This window comes from Neurospora hispaniola (assembly GCF_033458365.1).
Source record: "Neurospora hispaniola strain FGSC 10403 chromosome Unknown B0T23scaffold_5, whole genome shotgun sequence".
Classification (NCBI taxonomy): Eukaryota; Fungi; Ascomycota; class Sordariomycetes; order Sordariales; family Sordariaceae; genus Neurospora; species Neurospora hispaniola.
In genome coordinates this window covers 2,924,431-2,935,961 of record NW_026944410.1, presented here as the reverse complement: position 1 = coordinate 2,935,961, position 11,531 = coordinate 2,924,431, and the positions used below count along the sequence as shown (strand labels likewise).

The 11,531-nt window shown below is 54.9% G+C and overlaps 2 protein-coding genes across 2 annotated transcripts; one reads left to right on the top strand and one right to left on the bottom strand.

Moving 5' to 3' along the window:
* Window positions 1–81: 81 nt before the first annotated feature.
* On the top strand, window positions 82–1,903 carry B0T23DRAFT_454561 (putative 26s proteasome p44.5 protein). Its single transcript, XM_062841211.1, has 3 exons — window positions 82–505; window positions 578–660; window positions 735–1,903. The coding sequence occupies exons 1-3, from the start codon at window positions 321–323 to the stop codon at window positions 1,739–1,741; spliced, it is 1,275 nt and encodes a 424-aa protein (XP_062692081.1). The 5' UTR covers window positions 82–320; the 3' UTR covers window positions 1,742–1,903.
* A 266-nt stretch (window positions 1,904–2,169) lies between these two features.
* On the bottom strand, window positions 2,170–10,940 carry B0T23DRAFT_360678 (uncharacterized protein; the record flags this gene model as incomplete). Its single annotated transcript, XM_062836263.1, has 2 exons — window positions 8,074–10,940; window positions 2,170–8,019 (listed from the first exon to the last, which is right to left on the bottom strand). Exons 1-2 carry the CDS (start codon window positions 10,744–10,746, stop codon window positions 2,170–2,172), a joined length of 8,523 nt encoding a protein of 2,840 aa, XP_062692080.1. The 5' UTR covers window positions 10,747–10,940.
* Between the last annotated feature and the right edge of the window lie 591 nt (window positions 10,941–11,531).

Below are 11,531 nucleotides of genomic sequence, written 5' to 3'. Positions count from 1 at the left end.
TAATTACGTCGCGCCTGGCTACCTAGCGGTACCAGTACGTACAGAGGTCTCGTTAGTGGACATGCCGCCTGCACTTGATTTGGGTAACAGCTGTGCTCCAGCAGAGGACGGGTGGTGAGGTTCGTCACGACACCACAACCTGAGCTCCAACTTCAACAACCCAAACAACCACAACTTCCAAGCCGACGCTCTGCGACCACCGATACGCCGCATATCCCCCCGCCACCTCGAGTAATCACCATCGTATTCGATAGCCAAACTCTCGATTTATACCACTACCGCTTACCACTTGACGACCGGGACAAACAGCACACGACACAATGGCCCAGGGCGAAGCATCAGAGAGAGTGCGCGAGGCGCAGAAGGTGGTCTCGACCGACCCCCGCCAGGCCGAGCAGATTTACAAGGATATCATCTCCAAGCCGCCATCAGTCACCTCTGACGCGGCCATCCGGGAATATGAGACGGCTTTGATTCACTTGGGAGAGCTCTATCGCGACGAGAAGTAAGAGTGGCGGGTGTATGTCGTGGTCATCGAGGAGGGGCATGGTCACTAACCTCCCATCACCCTGTACAGGAACACACAAGGCCTTGTAGACCTCGTAACCCAGAGCCGCACAGTTCTTTCCTCGTTCGCAAAGGCAAAGACGGCAAAGCTTGGTACGGCCCCGCCATCAGCTTGTTGACGAGCTACACAAGCTCATGAGGATACTAACACTGGTTGATACACACAGTCCGCCAGCTCCTCGACCTCTTCGAAGCCATCCCCGACTCTCTCGACATCCAGATTTCCGTCACCAAGTCGTGTATAGAATGGGCCACATCAGAGCGCCGCTCCTTCCTCCGCCAGAACCTCGAAACCCGTCTTGTCGCCTTGTACATGGCCAAGCAGTCCTACTACGATGCCCTGACGCTCATCAACGGTCTCCTCCGTGAGCTGAAGCGCATGGACGACAAGCTCGTCCTCGTCGAAGTCCAGCTGCTCGAGTCGCGGGTATACCACGCCCTCGGCAACATTGCCAAGGCCCGCGCCGCCCTCACCAGCGCGCGCACGAGCGCCGCCTCCGTCTACACCCCTCCTCTGCTCCAGGCCAACCTGGACATGCAGTCGGGCATGCTGCACGCCGAGGATAAGGACTTCAACACGGCCTTCAGCTACTTTATCGAGGCGCTGGACGGCTACCACACGCAGGAGGAGCCACAGCGGGCCCAGGCCGCGCTGCAGTACATGCTGCTCTGCAAGATCATGCTCAACCTCGCCGATGACGTCAACCAGCTCATGACCTCCAAGCAGGCCGTCAAGTACGCCGGCAAGTCGCTCGAGGCCATGAAGGCCATTGCCCGCGCCCACAGCAACCGATCTCTCGAGGAGTACGAGCGCGCCCTGGCGGCTTACCGGTATGAGCTGGGTAGTGACACCTTCATCCGCAACCACCTGCGACGCCTGTACGACGCTATGCTGGAGCAGAACCTGATCAAGGTCATTGAGCCCTTCAGCCGCGTGGAGATTGACCATATCGCCAAGATGGTCGGCTTGGACACCCAGCAGGTGGAAAGGAAGCTGTCGCAGATGATCCTGGACAAGGTGATCATTGGAGTGCTGGACCAGGGCGCCGGCTGCCTCATTATTTACGATGAGACGCACCGGGATGAGGCGTACGATGCGGCGCTGAAGACCATTGAGAAGCTTAGCAATGTGGTTGATGTGCTTTATACCAACCAGGCCTCGCAGCTTGAGTAAAAAGCGAGGTTCAAGGCAGAAGCAGAAGCAGATGGATGGTTTAAGGGTTTAGAACTTGGGGTTCGTCTGTAACATTACGCTTAGATATGGTATTAGTCGGGCGTACTGAAATAAACACGATAAACCACATGATTCTAAGTCTAAGTTTTGAGCAATGATAGTGGTCTGGTCTTTCAAAGTGTTGCAGATATGTGATATTGTATGTCCAAATTTCAGAAACTAAAAACAACCAATGTTTGTACAAAGAACCATTCAACAACATGGTATCTCCTACTTATGCATCCAGTTATACTTTGGGTATCCAGTTCCTTCTTTCACTGTTCTTCCCTTCTCCTCTTCCCATCCATCCAGATTCTTTCATGTCCTTTCCCCACGCTTGATACACAACTAATCCAACAGCTCTCACAAATTCCCACACATACCTTTAACTAACAAACGACCCCCCTCCCCCTTCTCCTCCCCCTATCAACCCGTCCCTCCCTCCTCCTCCTCTCCCCCACCAAAAACGCATACACCCGTCTGACCAACTCCCCCTCACTCCACCCCCCCTTTTCCTGTTCATCCATCGCAAAAACACCACCGTAAAGTTCATCTGTTCCCCAAGCCCGTCTGAACATCTCCCGAAACTCGTAGACGACGTCCAAATGCCATTGCTCAATCACCACCGACTCGTCAATGGGTAGACGCGTGACGGGGTCGTAAGTGGTTTGCTGAGGCGAGGGGCGGTAGGTTTGGTGCAGGAAAGAAGAGAGGGTGGGGGAGTGTGGGTAGTAGAGATGAGTGGAGGCCCGTTGTTTGCCTTTGCCTTTGGATTGGGATTGGAGGGCGCGGTGGGCGTGGATTACGGAGGAGAGGATGTCCCAGTGGGAGGTGCTCCAGAGGTGGGTTGGTGGGGGGAGTTGTTGTTCTTGTTGGTGGTCATGGGAGTGGGATGTGGTGGTGGTGGCGGTGGTGGAAGTACCCGTGGTGGAAACACCGGTGGAAGCTTGGCCGTTATGGTGTTGAGAGGTTGATGTCAAGGCCGAGGTCGACGGCTGAGAGGATTGTTGCTGTTGTTGCTGTTGCTGGCCGAAAGACGAAACTGGTGGGAGAGATGGATAAAGCGGCTGCAGAGGCGTGACGATGTTACGGTTGGAAGGCGGAATAGGAGGCGGTAGTGATTTGCGGCGACTGTAGCCAAACAGAGAGACGCCAGAGCGGATGACGGGGGAGTTTTCGAGGGTGGATGTGGGTTTAATGAGCGGCGGTTGTGCTGCTGGTGGTTGACGTGGTGCAGCAGCAACTTGTGGTTGTTGCTGTTGTGGTTGTGATTCCTGTTGCTGTTGCTGCTGCCGTTGCCGTCCACGTCCAGGGCTCAGTGGGCGAGGGAATGCAGGCGCAGGTCCTGGTGCTTGGACTGCTGGTGCTGGCGCGGGGCTATGCTCGTACCATTCAATATCATCATCCATATTCATATCCATATCCATGTCCGTATCCGCCGCGTCATCCAATTTGTGCTGTTCCTCGTCCTGATAATCCTCCTCATACCTCCCAGGCGTATTCTCCTGAATCCTCTCCGAGCCCGCAGGACTAGGAACAGGACTGCTCTCCGTGTGGGTACTGGGCGAGCTGGTGATAATCACAGGAGTGGAACGGCCACCGAATACAGGACGCCTCTGTTCAACGTCTGCGTTGCGCCGAGGAGTAGGCGACTGTCGGACACTGTTGGCAAACTGCACCGCGCGGCCGGGCGTATGGCCCTTGGTCGGCGGTCGCAAGGCAGACTTGACAGGGGAAGAGTTCTTGTCAGGCAGAGATCGAAGCGGAGGTGGCTCGAAGTTTTCCTCGGTGGATGACTGTTCTTCCTCGAGTTCCACTATCTCGTCGTAGTCGTCCATGTCCTCTTCAGGCTCTTGCTCTTCTTCATCCTCGTTCTCCGGTCCGTACTCAACGCTCTTAGCGGGCGGATCCGAGAACAGCTTCGAGATGGACTCCTTAAGACCAAACAGCAACTGCTTAGGTTTGTCAGTTATCGAATTCGGAGTGGTTCCTGAGCCTGAGTCGTTGTCTTTGAGAGGCAGAGTCGTGGCAGTGCTGGTCTTTGTTCCGCCGCCCCGTTCGAACAAGGGGAGCTTAGCGCCTGGTTCGCGTCGCACTGGAGTGAAGTTCTGTTTCTGCGGGACCGGAGTGTAGATGCTTCCAGACTGTGGTGGTGAGGAGGAACCGATGATGGAGGAAGAGTGTCGAAGTACACGTTGTGCCGGTTGCAGGGGTCGGGAGGATTGCCCTGATAACACGGGCGCTGTACCCAGAGGTGAAGGCTGAAACGGCTTTTGGGAAACTGGCACAGAAAGACGCTGAGATGATGGAACGCGGCCTATGGGAGTCGTTCCTAGCTTCCTCTCAGCTTCCTGACCTGTAGAAAGGTGCTGTGACCGCTCCGAAAGGGCTCCCGAACCAGATGACACCTTGCCGTTGGCTTGACTTTGCCTATCGAGCACTTCGGGCCCAGACTGAAGAGAAGCATTACCCTCTGGACCCTGTAAACTGATTTCCGGAATAGGTGCAGGCGACGAGAAGAAGCTCGAAAGATTCGCTTTCTTGTTCGGAACGGGCTTCAACGCAGGCCGGAACTTCTTGGCCCGACTGGAATGAAGGAGGCTAAACTCTTCCAGCTCGTCACTCTTGTCTGCGGCTTTGTTCAACTGATCCCGAACCATTTGACTCTTGTTGGAATGCCAGCGGGAGCTAGGCTGGGGCTGATGAGTTGAGGGAAGGAAGCTGGCAGGATCGTTCTCCTTTAGGGTGGATTTGGCTTTGACTGCGGGAGATGAACGCATGGCTTCGAGGAGGAAAAGATCCTCCTCCTCCTCTTCCTCCTCTTCATGGTGCTCTATTGCTTGTTCCCCTTGCTGAGCTTGGTGATGGCCCTCTTCTTCTTCCTCCATATAATCCATCCGGTGGTCTTGCTCGTACTCGTGCTCGTGCTCGTCTCTTCGATGTTCAAGCGGAGATTCTTCACGATGATGGCTCTCTTCCACATGAGTCATATCGTAACCTTCACCTTCGGAAAAGCTCTCATGGTGTGCCCTCTCCACTTCAGTCGCTTGACTCTCTCCCGAGCCTCGCAGTTGATCATCTCGCAAGGAAGTCTTGCCACGCCCGAGCAGCAGCTCGCGTTGACGACTTCTCTGAGAACCACGACTCGTCCGGTGCTCTTGACCTTCCTCTGCAAAGTCATCTCGGGCTTCGTCCGCCTCTCTCCTCTTTGGCTCTGCCGAACTTCGCTGGTAGCCATGCCGCCTGGAATCTCCACCTCGGTTGGATTGGGACTCTTGTCTCTGACTGCTTTCTTCCACAAACCGCGAGTGCTGCCCTTTTCTTTCCTCTCCATACTCATGCCGCTCGTCCTCGGCTTCAGTCACCTCTCTGGCATCCCGTTCCTTTAAGCCGCGCGTGTGGTCATCATGCCTAGAATCGCTAGCTCGGCTGGACTGCGACCCGCGCGGCCCGCGTGACCAGTGGCGATGACTCTCTTCAACGTGACTAGAACGACGGCCTCCTCTTTCCTCTTCATACTCATGCCGCTCCTCCTCCACGATTTCCTCGGTCACCTCACGCACTTCCCTCGCTTCCCGTTCGCCAGAACTTCGCTGGCGGTGACCATGTCCCCCAGAAGAAGAAGAAGACGAGGCTTTACCTCGGTCAGATCGGTTGGAGTGGGAGGACCCGTGTCGGCGGCTCTCCTCACCATGACCGCCCCAGCGGTAGTGTTCGCTCTCATGCTCATACTCTTCCCGGACCTCCTCCGTAATTTCTTCGGTCACCTCTCTCGCCCCTTGTTCTCTCCTTTCCCGATCTTCCCTCGTCTCTCGCTCTTTTGACCTTTGTCGAGAAGACGAGGCTTTACCTCGGTCAGATCGGTCAGAACGGGAGCTCCCATGTCGGTAGCTCTCCACCTCCTCACGACCACTCGAGTGACGACCACCCGAGTGATAATGTTCGCTCCCATGCTCATACTCCTCCTCCCGGACTTCTTCTACGATCTCCTCCGTCACCTCTCTCTTTCCCCGCTCCCTTGCATCGCTTCGTCCCCGTTCTTCCCTTGTCGTCTCCCGCTCTTCCGACGACCTATGCCGAGAAGAACCATGCCGGTGACCATCCCATCCATGTCCATGTCTCCTAGAAGAATGACTACTTTCCCTGAAGCTGCTAGATTTGGCATCGCCTTCTCCGTAAATCCGCTCTTCCTCTCTCTCTTCAGTTACCGTCTCAACTTCGACACTTTCCCTAAAGCGAGCCTTTGGTTCCCTTTCCCGTTCCCGCTCTTCTCCCACTGATCTTCTCAAGGTAGAGTTTTCCGGCCGTCCATGTCTCCTGCCCGAATGACTATTACTACTATTCTCCTTGAAGCTCGACCTGGCCCTGGCATCACCTCCGTAGGATCCCCAGATTCTTTGTTCCTCTCTCTCTTCTGTGACCGTTTCCACCTCGATGAATTCCTTATAATCACGACGAGCTTCGGGTTCGGGTTCGGGTTGGGAAGGTTCCCGAGAATCATGATCTTCTCTGACTGATCCTGATCTCCGAGTAGAGTTTTCCTCCCGAGTACTAGTACGTGCTCGCTCTCCAGAGCTGTCGTGATGGCTGCTGCTGTCGTGAAAACCAAGGCTAGCGGAGGCGGACCTGTCACGGGTCACGTTGATTTCGTGACTGTGACTGGATTCTTCTGCTTGCCAGTCCATGGCTTCATGCTCATGTTGATGCCCGTGCTGTTCGCGCTCGCGCTCGCGCTCGGAGAAGGAAGAAGCGGCCTTTTTTGTGCTGCCGAAGGTGGTGTTGGCTTGAGGTTGTCGAGTGGAAGAATTGGTGCTAGCTTGACGTTGGCTTGCGAAGCTAGTCTCAGATTGGGCTTGTCTGTCGTGAGTGGTGCCAGACTCAGCTTGAGTATGTCCGAAGTTGGTATTTTCTTGACGCTGTCTGTCAAATTTGGTAGTCACTGAAAGTTGCTTTATGGCATGGCTGCTGCTGGCCTGAACTTGAGATCTGCCGAAACTTGTGCTTGCATCGGCTTGTCGGTCAAAGCTGGTATTGGCCTGACTTCGTCCACCAAAATTAGCGTCCGCTTGTGCCGATCTTTCAAAGTCGGTGATGGTGCCTTGAGCATACGGTTCTCCGAAAATTTGGCGTTGGCTGCCAAAACCCGCAACGCCTTGAGCATATGGTTCGCCGAAGACTTGGTGTAGGCTGCCGGAGCCAGCATTAACTTGACTATGTCTAACAAAGCCAGCGTTGTCTTCAAATTGCGTTCCAAATCCATTGTAACCATGAGTTTGCCTGTCAGAACTGCTACTGGCGCGACTTTGTCTCTCGAGGCTAGCGCTGGCTTGAGATTGTTTCTCGAAGCTGACACTGGCACTAGCAGTACCACTGGCATCTTGACTATCGGAACCGCGCTTGCTCATCCTGCTGCCGAAGAGCGAGTTGCGCCCGGTGCTTCCTCTAGAAGAACCGGGTGGATCTGGACCAAACGGGTCGTCCATGGCGATGTCCATGGAACTAGTCGCGCCAGCAGTGGCTGATGCTTGTCTGGAGCTTTCCCCGGTATTAATGGAAGCCTGCCTCGAAGCATTCCGTGGCGATAAGACTTGCGCTCCTTGGGCTACCAGATTTTTTATCGAGCCAAACAAGCCGAATCCAGATCTTTCAGGCTGGTTACGGGCATTCTCAAACTGGGCTTGGGGCAACGGCTGAGATTGAGGTTGAGCCTGCGGTTGGGATTGAGGCTGGGGTTGAGAAGCTCTGGAGGCCGACGGTGAGGGTGATCGGCTGTCTTTGACCTCAGGCACCCCTCGGAAGGGACTGCGCAGAAAGCTTCCCATACCTGGAGGCGACGGAGGGTCCGAGGTTACCTGTTGCAGTGCTTCACCAGCTCTGATGATTGGAGATAGAGCCGGCCGGTTTTGTGAGTCAGGTGGGGGCATCAAGTTCTGAGGGTTAAGTGCCGGAAGACCTGGCGGGGCCAAAGATGTCAGTCGGTCGGCCGGGGTCTCGTTCGAGTTGGATCTGACTCGGCGTAGTGGAGGTTCGGGGCGCTGCTGCTCGTGTCGAGAAAAACTTCCAGTTGGGGGAGAGGAAGGCATTTCATCGTCTGGAGTGGGCTCGGTAGACTCGGTGGGCTGTCTTTGCTCGTCATCGTTAAGCTCAGCGTCGTCGTTATCTGCCTCTACGTTGGCATGAGTACCGAAGTCGTCCTGGAAGTCGTAGTCGCGAGGTTCTGGAGGGACAGGAGATGGTGTCTTATCAGGTGTCAGAATACTGTTCAATGCATGTAAGGGGGTGGAGATATTCACAGATGAAAGCCGCTCGACAGAGGGCTGAATACTTGTCTTTGTTGTCTGTTGCTGAACATCTGTCTGAGATTTTCTAAATAACGGACTTGATGGTTCAGGTGGCAGAGCGCCTCGCGATTCTCTTCGAAGATGGCCGTGATATAGGACACTTGATTCCTGTGTTTCAAATTGATCATAGTCCACAGAGCGGTTTGACGAATCCACCCCAACATCACCACGGACATGTACATCCAGTTGTCTTTCAAGCGACCGGGCTTTCTGTTGGTGTGGTGACTTTACCCGCCTTGAATTGGGCTGTTGTGCTTGTTCCTGCCGTGCTTCTGCTTCACTTTCCTGTAGTCGCTCATACTCCAGATTATCCTCAAGCTCTTGCTCCTGCTCCTGTTTTTCCTCAAGGTGAGGTTCAGATACCGGCTCAAAACGTTCAGGTTCTTGCGGTGATTCGGACCGCTGCTCAGGCAAGGGTTCGAAGTCTGGCGTATTCCCAGCTATTTGCTCAAGTTCTAGTTCCCGTCCGCGTTCCAGTCGACTTGTTCGATTTGCTTGCCGCTGATGCAAAAGGCTAGATTCCAACTGTGTTCGATATTGATGTTCTTGTCTTTGTTCTGCCCGAACCCAAGTATTGAATTCTGACGCGGGTTCTGGCTCAGGTTCGGGTTCTGGTTCATGTGTTTTCCCCTTTCGCAGCTCTCGTTGTTGTCGCCTTCGTGGTTCTTTTCGAAACCATATGTCGGATTCTTCGGGCTCTTCTTCGGGCTCAAGTGCAGGCTCATGTTGTGGTTCCGCCTCCTTTCCACGTTCAGACCTTGAGGCTCCTTTTGGTTCTGATCCAGCATCGGACCCAGGCTCGAGCGCAAGTTCCGACTCTAGTTCGCGATCCCGTTGCGAATCCCGATGCGAGTTCCGGTCTTGCTCTTCCCGTTCTGAATCTTGTTCCGCTCCTGAATATGGTCGATTCTGGTGCCTTTCCAGAGACTCGCTGCGCTCATGCGCATCCCCCTCTTCCTCTTCTTCCTCTACCACCTCGGCCTCTCCCCTATTATCTCCTGTCGAATATCGATATAGCGGATCGTAACTGGGAACGGGTGCCCTGGGTGTAGTCGTCCAATTGGGATTGACAGAATAATCGATTGTCCTAATGTGACTTGATCGCTCGTCCGATTCCTGCTGACTTATCCGCAATGACCCGATCGTTTTACTGATATAGAAACTTGTCGTGTCTCCGTCGCGGGTATCCTTGTTTTGCGCTCCTCCGTGCCCTTGTTCCTCGACATAGCTCGAATTCTGCTGCATAGATAGTAGCGAATACGGGTCTATCATGGTGAATTCTTCGCCTGGCAACCTAGTCTCTGTTGGCTGAACCGGTGTATCCCTCGGGGTCGCATTGTCATCCTCGAGTCCCGATTCGATGTCGCTATGCGATTCGCCGCCACCAAAGTCTGCGAACTCGACATACTCATCCCCGTGCGAAAGCTCCGACTCCAGCTGGGGCGTTTCTCGACGCGCGGGTTCCGGTCGCAGCTGTTCCACCCTAGAGGATTGCGCTCTTGGTGCCCCGTTCCACCGTCGAGCGGCCGGTGTATCCTGAGGTGGGTTGAACGAGTTGTCCAGCCACAGGTCACCTTCCGACTCGTCAGGCCTAGGGGCATCACTCGAGGGAGCCCCAACACCTGTATTGCCTAGGATGACGTTTGACGGTACTCGTTGAAAAATGCGCTCCCGACGGATATGTTCTTGTTCTTGGTCTCGATCTCGGTTTCGGTCTTGTTGGTCGCGACTGGAACCCGCTTCGGGCACGGGCTCATGGTCGGAGTCGTCTTCTTTGAGGGCCGTAAGATCTCGGTCTATGAGGGCGGAAAACTGGTCGTGCGCAATCGACTCTTTCCTCGGCCGGCCTCGTTTCCTTCGCGCAGAGCCTGGACCCAGCAGACTAGGCTGTCTTACTGGCGACGAAACACCCTTTCTCCGCTTTGGCGCACGACTGCTGGGCCCTGGTGTCAAGCTGATCCGCCGCTTTGTCCCTGGTGTAAACCCGAGCTTGCTGAAATCGATTGTGACATCTGAATCCAAGACATCCTTTGACGAGGACCGTGCTTCGCGCAGTTGAAATCCGGGGGTCGCTGGTCGCATCGGGCGAGTTGTCGTCTTTGGTGTCTCGGAGCGCAAGGCCGTGCCTGGAGTGGCTGTTCGTGGTGGCCTTCCGCGCGGCCTCGGTGTAACAAGCTCGCCAAGTCGAGTAATCTCGTCGTCGTCATCACCCTCCACGCCGCGCAAGGGAACCGTAACCGAAGTTGTTCTTTCTCTTTCGCGGATGCTGCGAGCGGTTGGCGTCGAGTGTTGAAACAGACGGCGACTAACACTGCTTCTTGAAGTGACTCTCGAGCTTTCGGCTTCGACGGTGACCAGCAGGCGCTGGGGCGATCGCGCGTCTCCAACGTCCAACTCGAACATGCGCTTTCTCGGCGTGCTTTCTCGAAGGGCTTGGACTCGCTGGGTTCGCGGAGTGGGCTGCTGGTTTCTCCGGGAACCGCGACGCGCCGATGCGGGTTGGCGGGCTGGAATCGCCGGTGTCACGGAGCGAGAGGCTGGGGTGGCGGCCGTCTCGAGGAGTGGATCCGTGGACGACGAAATGTCGTCGACCGACATCATGGACGCGTCTTCGTCCTCGTCCATGGCAGCCCTGGTTGTGGGCGCATGAGGCCCGGTGTGGTGGTGGTGGTGGTCGTCGTGGTGGATACAGTGCGGTTAATGGAGTGAGTGAATGGTTAAGCAATATGGAAATAGTGTTAGCAAAGGATGCAGCAGAGGGCGCATGCGCATGAAGCCTCCGGTCTACTATCCAAAAGGTGCGAATCTGAAATGCTGTCAATTGTTTACTTTGGAATTTCCCGTCGTTGTTGCGGCGACCGAACCCGACCCCATGATTGATTGACAGGTTTGGATCCGTCGCCAAGCAGCAGCTGTAATTGTGGACGAATGAGAACGCGACCGCAAAACTGTCCCCGCAGTTCGACAGACCCCCGTTAACGGTCTCCAGCTGGCAGGCAAGGCAGGCTGAGAGAGTCCACATTTTCAGGGCTGTGAAAATGCCCGGGCTTAGTTAAGCACGGACCCCTCATACGCCGACGTCATCGCCTCGGCATAATATTTTTCGAAGTCTTTTACGACTCATCAACCATCAACAACACTTTTGTATATCGAATGGGCCTTGAACAATGGGGGTCTACACAACCGAGTTGGAGCATTATGTCTCTATGTCTCAAAGCAATGCTTACACTTACAAAGGGAACATATCCTGAGAAAGACAACCCCATATTAGAAGGCAAATGGATCACCATTAACTCCATCCTTTACACCGTCCCAACCCGGATTACTAATTCCGAACCTATCCCATCCGAGATCTAAACGACACCACTATATCCGCAGTGGCACTGCGGGGGATGACCTGTCAACTTGTT

What these genes read in the sequence shown, in the direction of transcription:
- B0T23DRAFT_454561 (XM_062841211.1), top strand. Translation starts at nt 321, where the DNA reads ATGGCCCAGGGCGAAGCATCAGAGAGAGTGCGCGAGGCGCAGAAGGTG. An exon ending in GAGCTCTATCGCGACGAGAA is followed by an intron (nt 506 to 577) that starts GTAAGAGTGGCG and finishes CACCCTGTACAG; the next exon opens with GAACACACAAGGCCTTGTAG. An exon ending in GGCAAAGACGGCAAAGCTTG is followed by an intron (nt 661 to 734) that starts GTACGGCCCCGC and finishes TGATACACACAG; the next exon opens with TCCGCCAGCTCCTCGACCTC.